Here is a 27,674-nt window from a genome sequence, read left to right as displayed (position 1 = left end):
ACTATTTACAAATATTTCTACCAGGGGGTTCCAGGAGGACAAAAACCAATTTAGTGGCCAAAGCTCCATGGTTTTCCACAGTATGTGGAAAAGCTGTGAAGCTGAAAACTGTTAAAAGTTAAACTTCTGCCTAAAACTAACACCAGAGAAGCTATAGTCATTTTAAAAAAATGGTTCCAAAAATTCAGCATCTGGATTGACACAACTCAAAATTCCTGCTACAAGTTTCATTAAAAACTATCCCTCCTTAGTACCATATACAACCCCATTATTTTAAATAGTCTTGGAAACTATAATAAGCTGAGGTTTTATACTAAGCATTAATTTCCACCCAAGTTGAAAAACACTCAAAATCATCAGCATAAACTCACCTGTAGAGGCTCACTGTGAGGATTGTGTATGTTTATTATAGGTGAGAAACTGCTATTCACAGGGACTCTGGCCCCAAGGAATGGCCTCAATCGATATGGATTTGGAACTCCAACACCAAATACCTGTTTCAAAGTTTTAAAAAAATGCAATTTGAGTTGTATCATTTTATAACATTTTTATAGTTATAGCTGATTAATCCAAGAAAAACTGTAAGTTCAATTTATGAAAAAAAATCTTACAGTTCCCTTTAAAAGGAATACACATGTAGTTTCTATACTTGTTTGGCTACCTATTTTGATTTGATATATATATTTTATATATATGCACATACATATGCATTTGGAATGATTTTTATAATACATTAGAAATTAAAATGATAGCAGTCCTTCATGAGGTCATGCGATAGACAAAAGAAAATAGGGAATCAAAAGATTTCCCTATTCCCAGGGTTCATGCTATGGCTCAACAGGTTAAGAACCCCACATAGTGACTGTGAGGATGCAGGTTTGATCCCTGGCCTCACGGAGTTAAGGATCTGGAGTTGCCGTGAGCTGCAGCCTCGGATACAATGTTGCCATGGCTGTGGTGTAAGCTCGCAGCTGCAGCTCCAATTGGACCCCTAGCATGGACACTTCCATATGCTGCAGGTGCAGCCTTAAAAAGAAAAGGAGAAAGAAAAAAGATTTCCCTAGTCCAATCTAGAAGATGGATCTAGGTCCCTGACAATCTCTTAAATATCAAGCCCAGACCCAGGTCATTCCTACATAGGAATGAGGGTTGACTAAACAGGGTGAGCCAGTCATTCAACTGACAAGTGCTTATTAAGTGCCTATTAAGTGCCTATGAGGCATAAACATACAATCGTGAACTATTCAGCAGTGAATGAGACAGAGAATGTGTCTGCTCTTATAAAACAGTCTGTATGAGGCACAGGCTGGACAATGATAAAATGTTATAAAAACAGAAAAGTGAGACAGAGGAACCGGCTGGAGTGAAGATGGAAATACTCTTGTAGCAAGGGTAGTCAGGAGATGTGACTGAGGTGGTGTCCCCTGAAAGAAGACAGTGAGTTAGCAGTGTGAGTACGTTCAGCAGCAGGGGAAGGGTACAGGCAAAGGGCAGGAGGCAGCACAGGGTTTGGCTCGCCTGAAGACAAGCGGTAAGATGAGAGCCATGGGCAAATGGGCTGAGGCGGCAGAGCTGCATGGGAGTCAGAGCCTTAGAGCCTGCAGGCCTTGGTCAGAAGCTTACATTTTGCTCTAAGAGAAATGGGAAAACGAGCACTGACGTGAGGAGCTGAGTGGGTCTGCTTGAATGACGGACTAAAAGAGGGGCTGTGGAGGAAGGGTGGTTAGGAGGCTCCTGTGTCATCTGGCAAGAGGGGGATGGCCTGGGAGAGAGCAGTGGCAATGGAGGGCAGAGACAGACTCAAGATGCACTGATGAGAAAAAGCTGGTGGAAGGCCAGGGTGGAGAGGTGAAGACAGCTGGCCTTGGAAGGCACACCTGGGGAACAACCTGATCCTAAATCTCAGGTTGCCCAGGCCACAACCACCTAAGTCAGCTGGGGGGGTGGGGGGCTCTGTCGGGCAAAGGTCTTCATATTCTCATGGTGGTCTTTTTATTTACTCCATGAGTATGTGCTAAGTGCTCTGTACAGCACTTCAAAGTTATTCATCCATACTGGCTTCAAAGGTTATTCATTCATACTGCCTACTAAGCAACCATTAAAGACTTACGCACCACAACTAAGCATATGACATGGAATGTTTACTCTGACACTCATTGCCAAAGTACATGATGTTTTCTGGGTAGTGGAGAAGAAATGTTCAAAAACAAAAGCATAAAAGCTATAAGGTAAGATATTCACTAAGAATTTATTTATTTAGTCTTTTTTTTTTTTTTTTAGGGCCGCACCTGAAAGTTCCCAGGCTAGGAACTTGCTGGGCTACACCACATCCAGAGCAACACAGGATCCGAGCCATATCTGTAACTGTGTTCTTTTGAAAACCAATCTTACGTTAAAACTCAGCGGTAGCTTTAAGATCATTTGTTCGGTCTGATTTGAATAGGGATATTCACACAGCTTACATAGAAAAATGCTCTAAATCTAAACTCTTATATTTTCTCTTATCCTCTGAGGTTTTGAAAAGAGTCTTTAAAAGGCTGTCATATGATAGGCTGAAGGCGTTAGTTATCTGCATATTATAAAATAAACAAAAGTTTGAATCCTGGTTCTTACCTGGTAAGTGAATACCCCATGATTAGAAGTGTTAATAAATAAAGTATTTTCTACATTTCCCACTACTCTTGCAAGAAAAACTACATCAAATGATGTGTTTCCTCCTGGAAGAATTTTCTGAAAAAGAAAAGCAGTAATTAAATTACTAACCAAAAAAAAAAAAAAAAAAAAAAAAAATCAGATCCTACAATTAGAAAGCTAAAGTTCTCTGAAATATCATAGAATCATTTCCATAGACCCACTTTCCCCTCCAAAGACTTAAATTTTAAATTAAGTTAACTATTTTGCAATGGGGGAAAAATATATCTTCATAGTGGATGTCACATATTTTTTTGTCAGTCATGATTTGAAAACCCTGTACAACAGGTGGCTCCCTTGGATTCTGTTCATTCAGTGATCACCAGGTTGGAATGAAGTGCTTAATTACTGGTTTGTCCACCATCAGACAATTCAAGGAGGAGCTGCACTGAGCCTCTTACATAGACGTTCTATTCTACTGCTAAGTGGCCACTTGCATTATTCCAATAAATAAACAAGTCCGACCTCAACCCCTTGCCCTCTGTCACCCATTCACACAAAGCACAGAATGCGCCAGCGACTTCCATTAAAAAAAGAAGGGAGAAACACATGGAATGTGAGAAAATCTTTGCAAATGAAGTGACTGACAAGTGATTCATCTCCAAAATTTATAAACACCTTCTGCAGCTTCATACCAAAAAAGCAAACAACCCCATCAAAGAATGGGGAGAAGATCTAAACAGACAATTCTCCAAAGAAGACATACAGATGGTAAAAAGACACATGAAAAGAAGTTCAATGTCACTCATTATTAGAGAAATGCAAATCAAAACCACTATGAGGTACCACCTTACACCAGCCAGAATGGCCATCATCCAAAAGTCTACAAACAATAAGTGCTCAAGAGGGGGTGGAGAAAAAGGAACACTAGTACACTGTTGGTGGGATTGTAAATTGGTGCAACCACTCTGGAATCAGGATGGAGATTCCTCAGAAAACTAAACAGAACTACCATTTGATCCAGCAATCCCACTTCTGGGCATCTATCCAGAGAAAACCATGACTCGCAAAGACACATGTACTCTGAGGTTCATTGCAGTACTATTTACAATAGCCAAGACATGGAAACAACCTAAATGTCCATCGATGGAGGAGTGGATCCAGAAGATGTGGTACATATACACAATGGAGTATTACTCAGCAACAAAAAGGAACAAAATACCGGCATTCTTAGCAACATGGATGGACCTAAAAACTATCATGCTAAGTGAAGTCAGCCATACAATGAGACACCAACATCAAATGCTTTCACTGCTATATGGAATCTTAAAAAAGGACAAACTGAACTTTTTTGCAGAACAGATACTGACTCACAGACTTTGAAAAACTTATGGTCTCCAAAGGAGACAGTCTGGGGGTGGGGGGATGCACTGGGGTTGTGGGATGGAAATCCTATAAAATTGGATTGTGATGATCATTGTACAACTATAAATGTAAAAAATTCATTGAGTAATTAAAAAAAAAAAGATGGGAGACAAACAATTACATTTAGAATGGATAAGCAATAAGATCCTACGGTACAGCACAGGGAACTATGTCCAATCTCTTGGGGTGGACCATGATGGAAGACAATACGAAAAGAAGAATGTACATATATGTATGACTGGGTCACTATGCTATACAGTAGGAATTGGCACAACATTGAAAATCAACTACACTCTAGTAAAATTAAAAAAAAAAAAGGGAGTGGTGATAACATGTGTGGGAACTCCCTCCTATTAACCACGTGCAGATTGAGAATGTCACTGTGGTTAGCAAATTAAAATTTTGTGACAACAAAACAATAGGGCTGCTTCATGAAGTTAGAGAGACTGCAAATGCAGTTCTGTCTGCAGTTAAGCCTTAAAACATTTTAATGCATAAAGTTATCAATCTCCCTCATTGCTCTTTTATGGCTAGACTTCTAAAATGCTCCCCAAATTTTGCTTAAAATACATGGCATCCTTCATCTTAGGATGTAGAAAGCCTGAAAGAGCATTTCTCTTGCATTACCAACAACAAAAAGAGTCATCTTCAAAACTGTAAACTCTTCTGGAACCCATCACAGCGTTTGGATATCAACTAGCCCAAAAGACAAGCACTTTCAAGAGATGAAACATGAGTACAGGCTCACCCAGGGCAGGGTGAATGGGAAGAAGATAAGACTAATGTACAAGACAGTAAAATGAATCCTGCTAAAATTTTCACACACTGCTAAACACTGAGTGTGTTATAGAACATGAGGGCATAGAACCCCGGGAAGCCGCAAATGTTGACGGAGGCCACTCTAGAGCCTAAAATCAATAACCCCTAAGGTAGTGCGAAACTAAACAACACATTTTAAAGTAATCCACTTCAAACCATCTATAATGGAAAAAATAAAAATTATTATTAAGAAAGTAAAAAATAAAATAATCCACTGATCAAAGAAGTGGTGACAAAGGAAATTATAAAATATTCTGAATCAACCGGAACTGAAAATGCAACATATCAAAATTTGTTGGCTGAGCTAAAGCAATAGTTGGAGGGAAAATTACAGTACTGCATGCTTACTTTGAAAAGAAATGTCTCAGGTCAGTCCACCCTGAGAAACTAGAAAAAGAATAAATTAAACCCAAAATAAGCAAAAGAAAGAATATAATAGACAAGAGCTGAAGATAATGAAATAAAAAACAGAAAAATAGCAAAAAATCAATAAAACCAAAAGCTAATCCTCCAAAAAGGTAGATAAAACCCTAGAGAACAACCAAAAGTAAGAAGGAGAAAAGTAAAAATATAAAAAGTTGAAATGTGAACATCATTATATACTCTTTACATATAAGAAGAATAATAAAGGACTATTACAAACAACTGTATGCCCCTAAATTTAATAACTAGAAGAAATGTACACATTCTTTGAAAAACACAATCTACTAAAGCTTGTTTGAAACAAAATAGCCAGAATAATCTTAAACCCATTAAAGAAATTTAATTTGTAGTTGAAAACCTTTCCACAAGGAAAAGTCCAAGCCCAGATAGTTTTATCAGTAGAATGGTAGAATTTTCTACCAACCGTCATATAACACTTACCTCTACATTAACTTTCCCGCATAGGGAAGAAGACATTTCCCACATCATTTTATGAGTCCAGTATTACCCTTACACCAAGACCAGACAAAGATGCAACAAGAAAAGAAAACTATACGCCAATATGCCTCATGGATGCACACATGCAATCATCTACAAAGTATTGGCGAACTGAATCTAGCCAACACATAGAAAGATAACATATTTGCAATCAAGTGTTTTTTATCATGACCATGAAAGTCTAGTTCAACATTCAAAACTCAAACTGATGCAACTGATATTATCAACTTACTAAGGAAATATGTTCAACAGGTGCATAAAATAATTTGACAAAATTCAATATCCATTCATGATTAAAAACCTCAGTAAACTAGGTCAATAGAAGAGCACTTTCTCAATCTGATAAAGAGCACCAACAAAAGACCTCCAGATACTAGATTTAATGGGAAATGCATGATTGCTCCCCCTACCCCTCAATTTCGGACAAGGAAAGGATGTCCTCTTGCATGATGGCTACCCAACATTGTACTGGAAGTACTTGCTAGTACAGTGAGACAAGAAAAAGAAATGGAAAGCACACACAGAAAAGAAGAAAGATCTGTTTTTATTCATAGACAACATGGCTGCCTATATAAAAAGTTCCAAAAATAATCTTAAAAAATTCTCATAAAATTAATAAAAGAGTTTCACAAAGTTGCAGGAATCTAGGTCACCATATAATGATCAATTCCATTTCCTTATCCTAGCAATGAACACTGAAATTCTAGTGTTTAAAAGAGTATTTATAATAACACACACACACACAAATATCAGTCTAATAATGTGCATGTTCTGTGAATAGGAAATGACAAAACACTGCTTAAAGTAATAAGATTTTAAAAAATGAAGAGACAGACTATGCTCAGAGATTAGAAGATAATATTAAGATGTTAATTATCCCAAATTGAGTTATATATCCAATGCAACTGCAATAAAAATTTCAGCCTAAGGAGAAACTAAATGCAACTAAACACAATGTGAAATTAGATCCTAGAACAGGAAAAGTACACTGATAGAAAACTGATGAAACTCATTTAAGCTTTTTAGTTAACTGTGTTATACCAATGTTAATTTCCTGATTTTGATAATTATGATTATATAAGAAGCTAGCATTAAGAGAAACTCAGTGATGTATATAAGGAGATTATGTATACTTATTTTTTTATATGTTTAAGATTAACTCAAAATATTCTTATAAAAATCTTAGCAAGAATTTTTAAAAAGAAATTGACAAACTGATTCTAAAATTTAGATGTCAAGAAAAGGGAATAAGAAGAGCAGGGTAACTCTGAAAAAGAAAAACAGAATTGAAGCTCACACTACTTGACTGCAGGAATTACTAAAAAGCCACTGAAATCAAGACAGTGTGGTACTGGACAAAGGGTGGACATATTAGATATCTGTTAGATACATATTAGAACATAATGGGAAATCCAGAAACACAGACCCACATATACAACGTCAACTGAATCTTGAAAAATTGCAGTGGTATTTCAATGAGAAAAGAGTCTTTTAACCAAAAGTATCGTAATGACTGTATATCCATATGTAAAACAAACTGTTAACTCAAAATGGACATCTTTAACAACAACAACAACCAAAAAAAGAGTGATCCTTTTAGTTTTGCATGTTATTTTTAAAATAATTTTATGAATTTTGTTTTTTCTATCATAATTATAGTGTTCTGTCAATTTCCTGTACAGCAAAGAGACCCAGTCATATTCTTTTTCTCACAGTATCCTCCATCATATTCCACTACAAGTGACTGGATATAGTTCCTTGTGCTACACAGCAGGATCTCATTGCTTAGCCAGTCCAAATGCAATAGTTTGTATTTATTAACCTGAGACTCCCAGTCCGTCCCACTCCCTCCTTCTCCCCCTTCCCCTTGGCAATCACAAGTCTATTCTTTTGAGTCCATGAGTTTCTTTGCTGTGGAAATGTTCATTTGTACCGTATATTAAGATTCCAGATATAAGTGGTATCTTACGGTATTTATCTGAGTTACTTCACTGAGTAAGAGAGTCTCTAGTTCCACCCATGTTGCTGCAAATGCCATTATTTTGTGCTTTTTTTGTGGCTGAGTAGTATTCCATGGTGTATATATACCACATCTTAATCCATTCATCCGTCCATGGACATTTAGGTTGTTTCTGTGTCTTGGCTATTGTGAATAGTGCTGCAATGAACATAGGGGTGCATGTATCTTTTTCAATGAAACCTTTTTCCAGATATATGCCCAAGAGTGGGATAGCTGGGTCATATGGCAGTTCTATATTTAGTTTTCTGAGGTACATCCATACTGTTTTCCATAGTGATTGTACAAATTTACATTCCCACAGTGCAGGAGGTTTCTCATTTCTCTACACCCTCTCCAGCATTTATTTTTTGACTTGTTAATGATGGCCATTCTGACAGGTGTGAGGTGGTACCTCACAGTAGTTTTAATTTGCATTTCTCTAATGATCAGTGATGCTGAGCATTTTTTCATTTGCTTGTCAGCCATCTGTATATCTTCTTTGGAGAAATGTCTATTCAGGTCTTTTGCCCATTTTCCAATTGGGTGGTTGGTATTTTTGCTGTTAAGGTGTATAAGTTGTTTGTATATTTTAAAGATTAAGCCCTTGTCAGATATATCGTTTGAAACTATTTTCTCCCATTCTATAAGTTGTCTTTTTTTTTTTTTTTTTTTTGTCTTGTTGTTGTTGTTGCTATTTCTTGGGCCACTTCCGCGGCATATGGAGGTTCCCAGGCTAGGGGTCGAATTGGAGCTGTAGCCACCGGCCTACGCCAGAGCCACAGCAACTCGGGATCCGAGCCGCATCTGCAACCTACACCACAGCTCACGGCAACGCCGGATCGTTAACCCACTGAGCAAGGGCAGGAACCGAACCCGCAACCTCATGGTTCCTAGTCGGATTCGTTAACCACTGCGCCACGACGGGAACTCCTCTTTTTTTTTTTTTTTTAATGGTTTCCTTCACTGTGCAAAATCTCGTCAGTTTGATTAGGTCCCATTGGTTTATTTTTGCTTTTATTTCTGTTGCTTTGGGAGACTGACCTGAGAAAACATTCATAAGGTTGATATCAGAGAATGTTTTGCCTATATTCTCTTCTAGGAGTTTGATGGTGTCTTGTCTTACATTTAAATCTTTAAGCCATTTTGTGCATGGTGTGAGGGTGTGTTCCAGTTTCATTGATTTACACGTGGCTGTCCAGTTCTCCCAGTACCACTTCCTGAAAAGACTTTCTTTTTCCCATTTTATATTCTTGCCTCCTTTGTTGAAGATTAACTGACTATAGGTCTCTGGGTTTATTTATGGATCCTCTATTCTGTTCCATTGGTTTATATGCTGTTTTGATACCAGTACCACACTGTCTTGATGACTGTGGTTCTGTAATATTGCCTGAAGTCTGGAAGAGTTATGCCTCCTGCTTGGTTTTTGTTCCTCAGGATTGCTTTGGCAATTCTGGGTCTTTTATGGTTCTACATAAATTTTTGGATTTTTTTGTTCTAGTTCTGTGAAAAATGTCATGGGTAATTTGATGGGGATTGTACTGATTCTGTAGATTGCTTTGGGTAGTATGGGCATTTTAGCGGTATTAACTCTCCCAATCCAGAAGCATGGAATAAATATCTTTTCATTTCTTTGAATCTTCTTGAATTTCCTTGATTAATGTTCCATAGTTCTCAGCGTATGTCTTTCACCTCCTTGGTCAGGTTTATTCCTAGGTATTTAATTTTGGGGGGTGTGATTTTAAAGGGTGTTGTATTTTTGTATTCCTTTTCTAATATTTCATTGTTAATATACAGAAATGCAACCAATTTCTGAATGTTAATCTTGTATCCTGCTACTTTGCTGAATTTGTTGATCAGTTCCAGTAGTTTTTGTGGGGAGTCCTTGGGGTTTTCTATGTACAGTAGTATCATATCATCTGCATAGAGTGACAATTTTACCTCTTCTCTTCCAATTTGGATACCTTCTATTCCTTTTGTTTGTCTGATTGCTGTGGCTAGGACTTCCAATACTATGTTGAATAAAAGTGGTGAGATGGGCAACCTTGTCTTGTTCCAGATTTTAACAGATTTTAATGGGAGTGCTTTCAGCTTTTCTCCATTGAGTATTATATTTGCCATGGTTTTGTCATAAATGGCTTTTATTATGTTAAGGTATGTTCCTTCTATACCTGTGTTAGTAAGAGTTTTTATCACGAATGGATGTTGGACTTTGTTAAATGCTTTTTCTGCATCTATTGAGATGATCATGTGGTTTTTGACTTTTCTCTTAATGTGGTATATGATGTTGATTGATTTGCATATGTTATACCATCTTTGTGAACCTGGGATGAATCCCATTTGGTTGTGATGTATGATCTTTTTTATATGTTGTAGGATTCAGTTGGCTAAAATTTTGTTGAGAATTTCTGCCTCTATATTCATCAAAGATACTGGCCTATAATTTTCTTTTTTTGGTAGTATCTTTGTCTGGTTTTGGTATTAGGGTTATGGTGGCTTCTCAGAATGTCTTTGGGACTGTTCCTTCTTCAAACTTTTGGAAAAGTTTAAGAAGGATAGGTATAGGTTCTTCTTTGTATGTTTGGTAGAATTTGCCTGTGAAGCCATCTGGTCCTGGACTTTTGTTTGTAGGGAGTGTTTTTATTACATATTCAATTTCATTTCTAGTGATTGGTGTGTTCAGTTGATCTATTTCTTCTTGATTCAGTTTTGGCAGGCTGTAAGTCTATAGAAAGTTGTCCATTTCTTCTAGGTTGTCAAATTTGTTGGCCTATAGTTTTGCATGTTTTTGGACATCTAGTCTTAGGGGAACTAGCTGACATTAGGAGACTGGAGTTTCCGGTTTTGCCACTGAGAAATTGTATGATCTTGGCATATCATTTAACTTCTGTAGTTCTAAATGTCTCCTAATTTCAAAATGAATTAGTTTTATTAGTTCATCTTTAAATATTTTAATTATTAAAGAAACCATAAACATGACTGATTTCACTGCTTAATTCCTGTGGAAGATGAGGCTTTCCTTCGTGATGTCATTTACACTCTGGGGGGGAAAAAAGAGCTTGGATATGAGAGTACAGATTCTCTTTGATAGTTCCCAACATCTAATCCACTTTTTACTACTTAAAGTCTTGAGTACTTAAAGAAGATGCTGAGAGAGACACATAGAATATTTCCTTTAAAAAAAAATAACAGGGACGACCTAGTTTCAAATGACACTTAAGGATGTAACAAAACGGTGATGAAACAGAACTGTAAACTCAGGCTCAGGAATATAATCTTTCCATAAGAATTAATCAGATTTGTTACAATTTGGAGTTCCTGTCGTGGCTCAGTGGCTAACAAATCTGACTAGGAACCATGAGGTTGCAGGTTCGATCCCTGGTCTCGCTCAGCGGGTTAAGGATCCAGCATTGCCGTGAGCTGTGGTGTAGGTTGCAGGCATGGCTTGGATCTGGCGTGGCTGTGGCTGTGGCTATGGCCTAGGCCGGTGGCTACAGCTCTGATTAGACCCCCTAGCCTGGGAACCTCCATATGCCACGGGAGCGGACCTAGAAAAGGTAAAAAGAGCAAAAAAAAAAAAAAAAAAAAAAAAAAAGATTTGTTACAATTCATCCTTTTCCCCTGACTGCTACATACTTTCTAAATAAAATTAGTTTGCTTACAAAAAATCAGAAGGCTGTGTGAAAAAGTAATGAAGGTAACATAAAGTGTGCTAGCTTTAGTTTAGAATTACCTGCAGTCAGGTCTCTTCTTTGTCCCACAGATCAGTCCTGACGCTGTGCTCCCTTGGTGATGTCACCCAGGTCCTTGGCTTATCTTTACCAGTGACTCCTAAACTTCTATTTCTAGTCTGGTCCTTTCCCTTCCACACCAAACTTAAATACCAATTGCCTACTTGGCACTTCCACCTGGACATCTAGGAGATGTCACATCTAATAGGTACAAAATCGACCTAATGATCGCACACCTGCAACATGCCCAACCCTTAGCCTTCTCCATCTCTGCTGATGGCAACTCTGTCCTCCTAGTTGCTCAGGACAAGAACTCTGGAGTCATTCTTGACTCTTCTTTCTCTCAACCCATAAGAGGCAATCCTGTTGGTATTGCCAAAATATATCCCAAATCCAAGAGCTTTCTTTACTTCTTCACTGCTCAGAGTGATCATCTTCTGGCCCTGGAGCCCTGCCAAAGCCAAGGTAACTGGCATCTCTGAGTTTCCTCTTGCCCTTCTTCACTACTTCTGATAAACTGTGTTCTAAAACATACACTGTCATTCACTCCTCTGCTCAAAATCTGTGGTGGATTAAGAGCCCAAAACCTTATCAGAGTGTAGGAGGCCCTTGACAGTCTGTTCCCCCCTCCTCCCTTTTACTTCTGCTCTCACCCTTGCTAACTCTGGTCTAGCCACACTGTTCTCTTTGCACCCTAGTCATGCTTTCACGTTGGAGACTTTGTGTTGCCTAAGCCCTGTACACTCTGTCTGGAATTTCTTCTTCCATATATTCCACTTCCCTCCACATAGTCTTCTCCCTCATCTCCTTCAAGTCTGCTCAAATGTCACCTGCGAATGAAGTCTACTCTGACCATCCTATTTAAAACTGGAGGAATGAGTGATGTCAGCATCATGGCAGTATAAGATAGTCCTCCTTTTTGTCCCCCTTTTAAAACAATGGATTAGATAACCATCCACAATCAGAAGTGCCTCTGCGGGACTTGTAGGATCCAGCATCACATACCTGGGGATCTGGAAATTAGTTGTCTTGTTTACCTATACACCTGGAAATAGGCAGAAAGACTTCCACACAGGCTGCCAAACCAATGAACCTACCCCAACCCCTCTCACTGCAGCTGGGAAAAAGCCTGGAGAGTGTTGACCTGGGCAGATACCAATGGACAAGAGATAATTTGCAGAATTCTACCTTTCCCAAGGATATATCCCAGCATGCCACTGGAGAGAAAAAGAAGAATTTTGTTGCAGTGAAGATAGTAAGAGGAATTTTCCCAGGACCAACTACCCCACTGGCCCCTAAGCTAAGGCAACACTGATGGGGCTGAACTATCAGGAGGGGGTGACCTCTCCCAGAGTAGTGAGTGCTCAACTATTCTAGTTGTGCAGGATGTGGTTGGGAAACCTGTTTCTCTCCAATAGCACCCAGAGCATTAAGGTTGGACTTCCATTAGTGATGGAGGCAGGAGATCAGGAAAGAGGCAGATAAAAATATCAAAGGGCATTAAAGGTAGGTAGTTCCTGCCAACTGTGCTCAGGACTTCAGCAGGGAAGTTCACCCAGAAGCCCCTGGCGTACCTCACTGGAGGATCAACCTCTGGGTCTGCAGGCACACCCAATGCCCTAAGTGCTGAATCCACACCTCCCCAGATTCTGTGGCTAGATCCCTGTCTGCACTCCCAAATGCAGCAGTGAGTGAGAGCAAGTCCAGTAAATGGGCTGCTATCAGTAAAACATGCCAGGATATGTGGGCCAAGGGAGAAAGCACAAACTTGAGCTGTAGCACCACCACCTTCTGAAGAGCCCTATTATGCCACACCAATGAATAGTAACCCCATCTGAAGGTAACTAGATTTAAGGAGGTGGCTGCCACTTTGAATGTGAAAGCAGAGACACAAATTTACAAGGAATGTGAAAAATCAAAGAAATGTATCATTAGCAAAAGAACAGTGATTCTGCAACAACCATCAAAGTTACAGGTGAATTTTGTGGTCTAGGTGATAAAGGTTTCAAAATAGTTGTTTTGAATAAACTCAGTGAGCTATAAGAAAACTCAACAAAATCTCAAAAAAAAAAAACAAAAAAAAACAAAAGATCAAGATGAGTTATTTACCAGAGAGAAAGAAATCATAAAAAAAGAACCAAACAGAAATTCTAGAGCTAAAGATTTCAATGAATGAAATGAAAAATGCAATAGAGATTATCTGCAGCAGATTAGAGACAATGAAAACAGCATAATTGAGCTAGAGGTAGGAACAGTGAATCAGCCCAGAAGAGCAGAACAAAGAAAAAAAGAATGAAAAAGAGTGAAGAAAGCCCATGTGATCTATGGAATTTCATGAGAAAAACATTAGAATAAACAGAATTCCAGAAGGAGAAGTCAGAAGGGCACAGAAAATTTATTTAAAGAAATAATGGCTGAGAACTTCCTCAACCCAGGGAGAGACCTGGACATCCAAGTTCATGAAGCTAACAGATCACCCTATTATCTCAATGCAAAAAGGACTTCTCAGAGTTCCTGTCGTGGCTCAGCAGTCAGTGAACCCAACTAGCATCCATGAGGACCTGGGTTCGATCCCTGGCCTCGCTCAGTGGGGTAAGGATCTGGCGTTGCGTGAGCTGTGGTGTAGGTTGCAGATGTGGCTCTGATCCTGCATTGCTGTGGCTCTGGCATAGGCCGGTGGCTAGAGTTCCACTTGAAACCCTAGCCTGGAAACTTCCATATGCCGCGGGTGCGGCCTAAAAGACCAAAACAAAACAACAACAACAAAAAAAGGCTTTCTCTAAGACACATTATAATAGACCTGTCAAAAGTTAGAAATGAAGGGAGAATCCAAAAAGCAGTCAGGGGAAAAAAATTGTAACATACAAAGGAAACCCATTAGGTGATTAGCAATTTCTCAGGAGAAACCCTACAGGCAAGGGAAGAATGTGACAAATCCAGTGTTGAAAATAAAACTGGCAGCCAAGAACACCCTACTCAGCAAGCAAAGTTATATTTCAGATATGAAGGAGACTTTTCCAGATAAACAAAAACTAAGGGATTTCACCGCTCCTAGACCTGCCTTACAATAAATGCTTAAAGGAGTTCTTCAAGCTGAAATCAAAACATGCTAGTCAGCAAAATGCAAACATATGAAAGTACACAACACACTAGGAAAGGAAAATGTACAGTTAGACATAGAAAACTTAGAATGTGTTAACCATTTAACTATAGTATAAAATTTAAGTGAAGATTATTCAAAATAATTATAGCTACTATAATTTGTTAATGAATAAACAATATAAAAAGAATGACACCAAAACATATTAAAGGGAGGGAGTGAAAGGGTTAAACCTCTACACGACGTTAAAATTAAGTTACTGTCTACTTAAAATAGACTGTTTTATCTATAAGCTGTTTTGTGTAAGCCTCATGGTGCCAAAAAGCAAAAGCTAGAGGAGATTCACAGAAGGTAAAGAATGGGGATACAGCATAACACCATGAAAAATCACCAACTTACAAAGGTAGGTAGAAAAAAAAAGGGAAAAGAAACAATGGAAATATAGGACAAACAGAAAGCCATTAATGAGGTGGCACTGGTACGTCCTTACATATCAATAACAACTCTAAATGTAAATGGACTGAATTCACCAGTCAAAGTCACAGAGGGGCTGGCTGAATAAAAAAACAAGACCCAGCTATATGCTGCCTATAAGAGTCACTTCAGATTTAAGAACACACACAGGCTCAAAGTAAAGGTATAGAAAAAATATTCAATGCAAGTGGAAACCAAACGAAAGTGGGATACTCATGTCAGACAAGTAGGCCTTAAGTAAAAAATGATTTTAAGAGACAAAGAAGATCATTATATAATGATAAAGGGGGTCAATTCATCAAGAAGATGCAGTAACTATAAATAAGTACACACGTACATTTGAGAACCTAAATATATTGACAAACATCAACAGGTCTGAAGGGAAAAACAGACAAGAATACAGTAATAGTAAAGGACTCTGATACTGCACTTTCAGCAATGGATAGATTTATCCACACAGAAAACCAGCATGGGAACACTGGACTTGAACCATTCATTAGACCAAATGGACCTAACAAATAATAAATATTTGTTATTCCATCCAACAACTGAAAATACATATTCTTCTCAAGTGCATATGGAACATTCTCTAGGACAGATATTATAGTACACAAAACAAGTCTTAGCAAATTTAATAAGCTGGAAATCATATTAAATATCTTTTCAGACCACAATGGTATTACACTAGAAATCAACAAGAAGAAAGCTGGAAAATCTACAATGATGTGGAAATTAAACAACATTCTTTGGAACAAGCAATGAGTCAAAGAAGAAATGAAAGAATAAATTTAAAAAATATATATTGGACAAATGAAAATGGAAACAGGAATTCCTGTTGTGGCTCAGTGGTTAATGAATCCGACTAGGAACCATGAGGTTGTGGGTTCAATCCCTGGCCTTGCTCATTGGGTTAAGGATCTGGTGTTGCTGTGAACTGTGGTGTAGGTCGCAGACCCGGCTCAGATCCTGCATCGCTGTGGCTGTGGTGTAGGCCAGCAGCTGTAGCTCTGATTGGACCCCTAGCCTGGGAACCTCCATGTGCTGCAGGAGTGGTCCTAGAAAACGCAAAAAGACAAAAAAAAAAAAAAAAAAAAAAAGGAAACAAAACACACCAAAACCTATGGAATGATGTGGAAGCAGTTCTGAGAAGGAAGTCTACAGCAATAAACACATATATTAAGAAAATGGAAAGATCACAAGTAAACAATCTAACTTTATACCTCAAGGAACTAGAAAAAGACAAACTCCAGTAAGTACTTATTTTACTTAGTGATGTAGTGTGAAGATGTGTGAAGAGCAAGTTAATACTACCAACCCTCCTCCATTCTCATCCCTCTTAGCTTATCCAGTTAACCTGGTGTGTCTATCTGTATCTTATTCTGGTTCTCATTAATATTTCTAAATATATAAAGATTTCCTACTTTTTATAAATGGCATCATATTCTATTCTAGAATGTGCTTTTCTTACATATTAACATACTTATCTTATTCTTCCATATCAATAGATATAGATCTAATTCATTCTTTTTATTACTTGTACAGTAATATTCCATACTGCTGCTTTATCACATTTGTTCAATTCCCAATAATATGTATGGATATCAGAACTTAACCTGAAATAGAATAAATAAAGTCCACGTCTCTATGCATAATTATAAAAATAACCATCAATACTCAGGGCAGGTGGGGATTGGATGCAGGGGTCTTGGATGGCAAATATAGTTTTATCCCCTCATTAAAAAAATTCATTAATGACCTTCATCCCATGAAAAGACACTGGTTATTATTTTAAGCATACTAAAATAAATAGGTTAAAACACTTTAATTTTAGTCATATATTGAAACAGAGTTGATCCTAGTTAATCTTCAGTTTACCAGAAAAGTTAAACAAAAGATTATACACAATCAAGGAAAAAATAATTTTTGTTTGCTTGAAATTTGTCTCTAAGCCACTCATTTATGGCAGTCAGAATCTATTATGGAGTATTAAGATCTCTATTCTTTGTTATAAATCATATATTACATATTTTATGGCCAATATGCAATACAGGCATAATGATGATTCGGTCTAAACCGTAACCTTAATATTACATAATTTTAATTATAATTAATTAGGTAATTATAGTTAATTAGCAGACAATTATAAATAATAAGTTATATATAGAAAAATAAATTGTCACACAACCACATTCCTCTTTACCCTTATTCTTCTTGATTTCCAGGTGGTCTTAAAATCAAAATGTTAGTAAGGGGGATTATTTGCGTGTGTTCTGAAATATAGTTATGTAAAAACCCAGCCTTTTTAAACAGTAACTATTCTCTTTTGCATTTCCTACTGGTTAATGTAGATCTGACATTGGTTAAATGAGTCAAAAACTTGAATGAGTTACAAAAAATGTTTTATTCTCAGAAATATGATCTGACCAGGAACTCTAAAAGATGACAAGGCAATCAGAGTTAGGATAAAACATATAGAATGGTTTTGCTCTTCTGGACATGAGAAACTCTTTTTTCATTTTTCCCCAAAGGCTCTAGTCATAGGCATACAATTAAGTGGAGGGGAAATGAGGTTATTTCTTCTCTTAAGAGTTAATTCCATCTCTCCTCTCCACTTCTTGAACTTCTGGAGTTAATACCTTACTGTAAGGGATAAAGATGAAATGCAAGAAGAAGAAAAAAACACTCAAGATAGCACAGATTCTGGCTAACTTCTATAAAACTAAATCTAAATTACTTAAATGTAGATTTTGAAGGGTACAGATTATTTTTGTTGTTTAATTCCATCTCCTGACAGTAGAAAACACATAGTGGCTTAACTTGAAGAATTTTCTGAAAAACTATTCTCTGCATAAATTCATTTGTAGAAATAAGTCCCTGGGAGAGTTTAGTTGAGAAACATCAAACTGGTGGTCTTTAGCTTGTTTTGTTTGGTCCATACTGTCTTTCTAAAGTCAAATTCATTTTTAATCTATAAAAATTGAGATTATCATTAAAAATTCCTATTTCTGATTCTTCTTGGAAAATGAGAAGAACTGTGTATGAGCTTACATTCCCCTGTGGCCACCACTGGCTGGAAACGAGTGGGGGCTGGTCCCTCTGGATGGGCCATGTGCTCTCCAGGTCACCCCTCACTCCACCTGGCCTGCTTCTCTAATTTGCATTGTCTACCTGGTCCTCGTAAAAATCTATTTGCAACTCTTGGTCTGCTTGGTATTGTTATAGGAACATTATAAAAAGTCAAAACCCTGGCTTTTAACAAGGGTGAAGCTCAATGTTTAGAAAAATCAAAACACTGCTTGAATTAGCACTGTAAATTAACAAGTTGAAAATAAAATCTGTATTGTAGTTGTGAACTGAACTACTTTTAAACTGTTTCCATTTTCACTTCACTACTTCGCCTTTTAACCCAAGTCTCTACACTTTGGCAATGCCTGATAATTGGGTGATTCCATTTATATAGGGTGTCTCTATACACAGATTGGAATGTACATGACCCACATTGTGGCTTAATGTGATTGTAATGTGATACACCCCCCTGGGCAGGCCAATAGCACACATAGACCCTCACTTTGGTTCTTTTCACTAATGGCCTGACCATGGGCAAGGCCTCAGGGTTCAGCTCTTCATTTGTATAATAAGGGTACTGGACTCGATGAATACACACAGGTCTGTCCTAGCCTTGGGACTCTTATTGAGACCATCAGCACATTTATAAAAATTATGAAAATATCTCTTAGGTAAAATAAAGAATAACTCCAGGGAAACTTGTTTTTAGAAAGGTTTTAGAAAAGGGATGTTTCCAAGAGTGTGACAAAAAAATCAGAATTTTGTCAAGATATGCTGACTTAACCATTCTTTCTTCACAAAAAACTTTAAAATTCAAAAAAGCCAAAATTACATGTCATTTTTTACACTAGAACTTGCTATTAACATGATGAAAAAGGAATTTAGAAAGGAGAAGTGTAAAAATCTAAATAATTGACATAAATTTATGTACTTAAAAAAAGTTCCTTCCTAATTATTCAGTCATATCTCTTCAAAGGAGTCAGTGAAAATCATGGGAAGATGAAATTTTAGGTTCCATTTACTTCCCTCTGACATTTGCTATTTAGCTAATTATTTTGGGAACCTATATGTTAAAGCTTAACATATTCTCTCAAAATCAAAATTTATGAAGATCATTTTTTTTGTTAGATCAGTTTTTTACAATAACAAATTTATATACTATCTACAAAAACAATTTTAAGTAGGAGTTTCCTTATGGTGCAGTGGGTTAAGGATCCAGCAATGTCACTCAGGTGGCCTAGGTCACTGCTATGGTGTGGGTGTCATCTCTGACCTGGGAAATTTCACACGCCATAGGCGTGGCCAAGAAAGAAAAAAATGATTATAAGTCAGGAGTTCCCGTCGTGGCTCAGTGGTTAACGAATCTGACTAGGAACCATGAGGTTGAGGGTTTGATCCCTGGACTTGCTCAGTGGGTTAAGGATCCGGTGTTGCTGTGAACTGTGGTGTAGGTTGCAAACGTGGCTTGGATCCCATGTAGCTGTGGCTCTGGCATAGGCTAGTGGCTACAGCTCGGATTAGATTAGACCCCTAGCCTGGGAACTTCCATATGCCGCAGGAGTGGCCCAAGAAAATGGCAGAAAGACAAAAAAAAAAAAAGATTATAAGTCAAATTTTAAAGACTACTTGTAGGTAGAACCCTAAATAGGACCCCAAATTTCCTAATTTCTGAGACTGTGATATGAGGAGATGCCACACCTGTAATTTACACTGCTTGATAAAAGGGATTTTGCAGATGTAATTAACTATTAGTCAGCTGACCCTGAGTTAATGAGAAAAGAGACTACTCAGAAGGTTCGGACTCAACGACATGACTAAAGCAGAATTTTCTCCGTTGTTGGTGGAAGAGGAAGCTAAAGATTTCTGAAGCATGAGGAAGACAGGACATACCTCGCTGGTTGGAAGATGGTGATGGGGAGTGTGAGTGCCTCAAGAAACTGAGAGAGGTCTCCGGCCAACAACCAGCAATGAAACAGAGACCTCCGTTCCACAACCACAAGGAACGGAATTCTGCCAACAACTTGAATGAGTTTGGGAGTGGATTTCCTGCGTCTCCAGTCATGGACTCGGCCCAACTGACATCTTAATTATAGCCCTATGCTACCCAGAGCAAAGCACCCACTGGACTTGTGACTTAGCCATGTGCTAGCAAGTGAGTGTTGTGTTGTTTTAAGCCACCATACTTGTGGGGATTTATTATGCAGCAATAGAAAACTAACACAACGCTGAGGAATTACCTATTATTAGAAAGGAAAAGAAAACCAACTGAATATATGAAGGCTACATTTTTCAGAGTGCATAAGTTTCAAAGTTGATTTTTGTTAGGCTGTTTCATGTTAAGAAAAACAATGTGTTTTGAAGGTTAGAAGTGATCATTCTTATTAGGAAATGGGACAAAGTCCAGAACAAATATGAAACATTCAAACCAGACTTCAATTAAAGCAAAGTAAAATTATACACCAAAAAAAGCTAGACACTTCAATTTCAAACTCAAGAAAAATCAAATATGGCAGAGAAACTTACCCTATTTTGAAAAAATGACGCATGAAAATGTGATGTTGTAGCAGATATTGATACTAAAGTAATAGTTTCTTCAGAACTAGGATTATGTAAGTAAACTTTTTCCATTTTTGGCATTCCAACTGGTCTGTAAAAACAAAAAGAAAACTGTCACAAATACTTCAAGACACTTTCTAGTTGTTGAGTCTATTTCCAGTCATTGGAAAAATTAAATGTTAAAATTATTAGACAAATACACGCCCAAACATATGAAACTATTAAGTTGGTTTATATTTACACATAAACATGTATTTAGCCATTCAAACAAATAAAATTACTGCGGGCCAGTTGTATGCCACACACTGAACCAGGTGCTGGGATGGAAGGAGAGACATCTCCACCTGGATGAGGTTACAACCTAGTGAGAAAGCAGGCAGGAGCAAAATGGTCAGATCACTTTATTTCTGTACACCTGCCTCTCTATTAATTGTTTTTTTTTTGTTTGTTTGTTTGTTGCTATTTCTTTGGGCCGCTTCTGCGGCATATGGAGGTTCCCAGGCTAGGGGTCGAATCGGAGCTGTAGCCACTGGCCTACGCCAGAGCCACAGCAACTCGCGATCCGAGCTGCAACCTACACCACAGCTCACGGCAACGCCAGATCGTTAACCCACTGAGCAAGGGCAGGGACCGAACCCGCAACCTCATGGTTCCTAGTCGGATTCGTTAACCACTGCACCACGACGGGAACTCCTAATTCTGAATCATGTCCCTCTCTCCCCAAATTCCACAGAGAGATATTTTTCAATTTAGGAGGAGAAATTTAGTGGCAGTCATGTGAGCAGAACTACTTTCTGTTAGGGGCTATAACTAGCCTCAATTTATAGAGGCTACTGAGGCACAGAAACCTTAATGAATTTCCCTTAGGTCATACTTGGAACCTAACTTTGAATCCAGGTCATTTGGCTCTAGTCCCTGTTTTAACCCACTGTATCAAACTGCCCCCTTCCAAAAGAACAATATAAAGCACCCCCTCAAGGTCCAACACCCACAGATTCATTGCAATAATGTTCCTCCTGGCATCCATGTTATAGTTTGTTTTAAAAGTGAAACCTCCTCAGTAAGGAGTCCTTTAAGTACTTAGGTTTCTAATCCTATTTCTACATGCTTTCTAACTTCTAAAGCTTAAGAGAATTCTGCACATAAATTACATTTTTTCATAGCTCTCTACTTACTTAATTGGGAGCTGTCTTATTTCCTCAAGAAGATTATCAGCACTTTGATGACAAAGGTTACACTATGCACACACCGTGTATTCCTCACATTATCTAGTGCAGCACCAGGCATGTGGGAAGAGTGCTCAGCAAGCTTGCCTGGCCCTGTCTGCACCCGTGAGCACAGTGGTTATGGAGGTCCTCCTTAGTCTGGCATCGCTGGTCTAAACAATTGACTCTCTCTGTTTCCACCCTGACGTGGAGTCAGGCTGGTTCCACGTGCATGACCCCCACACTATTACCAATGTCCTTCCTCCCTTTCCTCTGATTCTAGGTGGTTGAAGATACAGAGACAGAACTGGTTTTTATCACCTGTAGCTTATAATGTGGGAATACTGATAAAAGAGAAAACAGCTGGGAACTTTCACCTAGTTGAAAAACAAACCGGGGCTAGGGGTTCCTTTAAAAATGATGAATTGGTTAGTACATGCTACTGGTTCTCCCTGACACCCCTTCCCCCCTCCGCCCCGCCTTCCTCCACATCCACAAACAAAAATGCTAGAAAAATTTAGAAGTTAGGGAGGGGTACTGATTCCAAGGATTAATCAAAACCAGCAAACAAACAAACAAACAAACCAAACCTTGGGGGGAAGAGAAGGCTGCCTAAACTGGCAGCTGGGGAAAAGTGAGGGACAAAAACTAACCTAAACCAACAATGAGAGGCCAGGAATGACTCTTCTCATCCGATTCCCTTCCCTGTTTGCCTTTGTACATACAGTCCAAGCCTCCGGTTTCAACCCAGACAGCAGAATGGCTCACAGGGGTGAGGAGCTGGCGATCAGCTGTCCTAGAGCTCACACCACTCTAACTCCTTTCTCTGGTCCTCCAAAGCCCTACAGCTCTTAGATTCAATTTAGGAAAACTCATCCAGATGCTTCTAAGAATTGTCAGTGGTGGGGACATAGGGCGGTCAATAGTTTGTGAGTTTGTGTTTAACTGGGTCTCTCTTTGTGATGGGAACATAGGGCAGGGGTGTGTGTGTGCCTGTGTGTGTCTGTGATCAAGCATCGCCACAAGCTGTAGTGCAGGTCGCAGATGCAGCTTGGATCCGGCATGGGTGGGGCTGGGGCTGTTGGCCGGCAGCTGCAGCTCCAATTCAATCCCTATCCGGGAACTTCCATATGCCACAGATGTGGCCATAAACAAATGAACACAAAGTAAAATTTAAGGAGTTGCAAGAGTTCTTTATATATTGTGGCTATAAGTCTCTTAGGAGATATTTGCAAATATCTTCTCCCATACTATGGGTTGTCTTCATTTTCTTGATGCTATCATTTGCAGCAGCAAAGTTTTTTAATTTTTATATAATCCAATTTGCGTATTTTATTTTTTGTTGCTTGTGCTTCTGGAGCCATATCTAAGAAACCACTGCATAAATTACTGCAAAATGGAAATATATTCTAGTGTTTCCACTAAAGGTTTTATAGTTTAGCTTTGCTACATCTACATTTAGTTCTATGATATCCTTTGAATTAATTTTTGTTCAAAATTAATTGTGTGACGTAGGGACTCAATGCTTTCCACCCAAATATCCAGTTGTCTTAGGGGCATTTGTTGCAAAGATTATTCTTTCTTCATTTAATTGTTTTGGCACCCATGTCAAAAACAATCTACAATAAATGTAAAGTTCTATTTCTGGAATCTAAATTTTTTTTCCATTTCTCTATATGGCAGTATTACAGGGTCTTGACTACTAAAACTTTGTACAAGGCTTCTGATACTGGGGGTCTTCAAACTTTCAAAAGACTGGCTATTCTGGATCCCTTTTACTTTCATATGAGTTTTAAGATCAGCTTGCCGATTTCCGCAAAAACGTCAGCAGAGATTTTGATGGGGATTGTGTTGAATCCATAGATCAATTTAGGGCATAGAGCCATTCTCATTTGTGTCTTCTGAGTTTTGAACATGGGATGGCTTCTATTTATTTAGTTCTTTCGTTTCTTTTGACAACGGTTTGTCATTTTTAGTATACAACTTTTGTTAAATTTGTACCTAAGTTATCATTTTAATGATATGGTAAATGGAATTGTCTTAATTTTAAGATTGTTCACTGCTAGTGTAGAAGACAGATACTTTATTTTTCTATCTTATATCCTGTAATATATCTCACTGAACTCATTTCTTCTTTCTTTCTTTCTTTTTTTTTTAGGTGGATGGCTTGGGATTTTGTATGTACAAGAATATAACATCTGAAAAATTGAGATGGTTTACTCTTCTTGCTTTCCAATCTGCATGCCTTCTGTTTTTCTTGCCTAATTGCCTTGGTCAGACCTGTACCATAATGTTGAACTGAAGCAGCAAGAGTGGACATGCTTGTCTTGTTCTTGATGTAGGGGAAAATTCTGCAGTCTTTCACCACTAACTATGATGTCAGCTGTGAGACTTCCACAGATGTTCTTTATCAGAAAATTATCTCCTACTGCTAGTTTTATCAACTTTTATTGTCATGAAAGGGTATTCTTTTCAAATGCTTTTTTTGGTGTTTACTGATGTGATCATATGTTGTTTTCCTTTATTCTATTAACATAGTATATTATGTTAATTGATTTTTCAGATGTTTAAACTAACCTTGCATTCTTGGGACAAATGCCACTTGGTCATAGTGTATGATCCTTTCTACATGTTGCTGATTTCATTTGTTAGTGTTCTGTGGGGGATTTTTACATCTACATTCGTAAGGGATATTGGTCTGTAATATTCCTGTGTCTCTGTCTGGGTTTGGTATTGGGGCAATACAGGCCTAATAGACTGAGCTGGGAAATGTCATTCTTCCTTCTATTGTTTGGAAGAGTTTGTGAAGGACTGACAGCAATTCTTCTCTGAATGTTTGATATAATTCAACAATAAAGCTTTCTGTGTCTCAGTTTGCTTTCTGGGAAGTTTTTTGATTACTAATTCAAACTTGTACGTCTACTTGAATTTTCTACTTAAGGCATTTTTGATAATTAGTGTCTTTTCAGGGATATGTCCATTTCAACTAAGTTAATGAATTTGTTAGCATACAGTTATTCATCATATTCTCTGATAATCCTTTTTATTTCTGTAAGGTTGACAATAATGTCACCTGTCTCATACCTGATTTTAGTAATGTGAATTTTATTCCCTTCGATGCTTCACCAGAGTAGCTAAGGGTTTACCAATTTTGCTATTCTTTTCAAAGAACCAGCCTCTGCTTTTGTTGATTTTTCTCTATTGTTTTTTATCCTATATTTCACTTGCTTCCATTTTAGTCTATTATTTCTGTCATTCTGCTTACTTGAGTTTACATTTTTTTTCTAGCATCAACAATAATTAGAAATATGGACATTACCTGAATATAATGGGAAATATACAACATTATCTACGCAATGTTCTTGACAAAAATGTTTAGCCTGAAATCTAATCATCAGGATATAATGAGGCAAATCCAATTTGTGGGCTAAATAAATCAACCAACCTGGAAATACTCCGGAAAGTTAATGCTAGTCCATAATTGTTAAACATTATCATATTAAAGTGGAATAAAGCATTCAGAGCCTTTATTTTTTTCTTTTGCTTTAGAGTGACCATGTCAGTCAAGACGGCTTTGCCATATAAGTTGTTTAGGTGAAGTCTATGAATCGAAAGGTATTTGCCGAAGACCTATATCTGAGCCAGGATTACAACAATGCTACCTTGTTTTTACAGTTGATTCTTATATAACCATCAATGCTGAATCCTGTTTTCTCAAACAGTAAGCCCCGTATGTTGTGACACAATCCCTCAATAATTCAATTTGAAAAGTACTTAAACAAATGTTATCCAACCAAAATATTAGAGAACTCAAGGTGGAAGTGCTATAATTGAATTTTATGATAAATAAACTCAAAGTTCATTTTATTGTCCAAGTAAAAGTTTTATAGTTTGTTTCCTTAGGGTTTTGTCTAAATTCCTTGTTAGGACTTCTTCTGGGGGTAAAACCCTCCAAGGCTAAAGCTGGTCAGAATTACATGCACTCAACCTGACACTGAGCACAGTCACATTATTTCACTTGATTCTCATAGTCTGTACCACCTTAATCAACATCAAAATGTAACTCATCACCACTTTCTTCATTTCTTCTGCATCTTCATCTATAGTTGAATCTCACGTTATTTAAAATTTTTATTTATTTTTTTAAATTATAGTGATTTGGGAGTTCCCGTCATGGCTCAGTGGTTAACGAATCCGACTAGGAACCATGAGGTTGCAGGTTCGATCCCTGCCCTTGCTCAGTGGGTTAACGATCCGGCATTGCCGTGAGCTGTGGTGTAGGTCGCAGATGCGGCTCGGATCCCGAGCTGCTGTGGCTCTGGCGTAGGCTGGCAGCTACAGCTCCGATTAGACCCCTAGCCTGGGAACCTCCATAGGCTGCGGGAGCAGCCCAAGAAATGGCAAAAAGACAAAAAAAAAAAAAAAAAAAAAAAAATTATAGTGATTTAAATGTTGTGCCAATTTCTGCTGTACAGCAAAGTGACTCAGTTATACACATATACACATTCTTTTAAATATTCTTTTCCATCATGGTCTATCCCATATAGTTCCCTGTGCTATAAAGAGCACCTTGTTGTTTATCCATTCTAAAACACATTTTGTCTTTTCTAGAAGGGGTAACAATATCTTCTTTCCATACTACCCAAAAAAGTCAGGTTCATATGCATAAGGTCCAGAGATGACATAATTAAGACCTCTCCATCGTCTTTTATAAACATTTAACACATTTTAAAGGTTCTGATAATGCTTTGTGCTCCTTTTTATTTTACACACCATTTGAGGATTGCTTTATAACGCTGACATGAAGTTCTGTTGCTGTCAAGATTAAATGTCTTCTGGTGTCTCTAAGGTTTAAATCAAGACTATCCCCCCTTTCTGAGAGCTCACTGCTATAGATGCTACCAGCTCCTGGGAAGGATGTAGAGAAGATGAACTCCCTGAAAGTTTCTTAAGTGAAAGCAGGTGATTCTGCTGGATTAGTGGTCACTATGAAGCTCTACCCAGACTGCCCTGAGACATGGGATCCTAGAGAAGAAGTTCCTGCTTTGTAGTGAAGAAAAAGCCTGGTCCAAATTGTTCCATGGTTTACATCCCAGCCATCACCAGGTCCAAAATCTTTCTGTGGCTTAAAGTTCACCAAGGAGGAAAAAAAAAACATAAAAAACCAAAGGTGGGCTTGGGAACTGAGGAAGGGACCAGAGAAAGGTCTGCATCCAGAGAAAGGTCTGCAACTGCACATTTAGGGTTAGGAAGCAGGAAGCTGAGTGCCCTGAGAAGCTTCTCAAACCCAGATCCCCCAGTGGGTGGAATTCCTCTTGGCTCTGGTAGAGACTTTCTCAGGAATTAAACCTCTTAAACCAAGAGGCTCAATGATCTCGGGTAGGGTCATAGGACCATGAAATAATTAGGGAAGCAGGTACAGATCCAGCTGAGACTTCATACTATGGCCATGATGCTGCAGGGAGAAGCTTTACAGTGACAATATGAAAGGTAAAACTCTTCTTCCTCAAGCTTTACATACACATATAAGTAGAATAACAATACACAGAAATTAAAATGTCCTCCTTACATCCTGGAAGTTCACCGATTAAGTGCTTTTTTCAACCAATATGCTTTTCCAATTCAAATGTCCTGTGGGCTACCTGGCAACCAGTCTTTCTCCTCTCTATGAATTTGCTCTAATGTTTTCCTTCCTGCAACCTCAGTATAATCAATCTCAGTTTAGATAAAAGAAGACAAGGTATTAGACA

General features: G+C 38.1%; 1 protein-coding gene across 11 annotated transcripts in view; it reads right to left on the bottom strand.

The window, feature by feature from the left end:
• Positions 1 to 27,674, bottom strand: part of TMEM131 (transmembrane protein 131) — a 193,138-nt gene that overhangs the window by 71,535 nt on the left and 93,929 nt on the right. For all 11 annotated transcript variants that reach the window (XM_021087244.1, XM_021087245.1, XM_021087246.1 and 8 more), the window contains 3 exons: positions 20,687 to 20,810; positions 2,614 to 2,730; positions 372 to 494 (listed from right to left, as the gene is read on the bottom strand). In XM_021087244.1, the coding sequence (XP_020942903.1) occupies positions 372 to 494; positions 2,614 to 2,730; positions 20,687 to 20,810 (364 nt within the window). The remainder of the gene's footprint in view (positions 1 to 371; positions 495 to 2,613; positions 2,731 to 20,686; positions 20,811 to 27,674) is intronic.

This window comes from Sus scrofa, chromosome 3 (genome assembly GCF_000003025.6).
Source record: "Sus scrofa isolate TJ Tabasco breed Duroc chromosome 3, Sscrofa11.1, whole genome shotgun sequence".
Taxonomy (NCBI): Eukaryota; Metazoa; Chordata; class Mammalia; order Artiodactyla; family Suidae; genus Sus; species Sus scrofa.
Note: the sequence above shows the minus strand (reverse complement) of the source record. Positions and strands in the feature narration are given on the sequence as shown.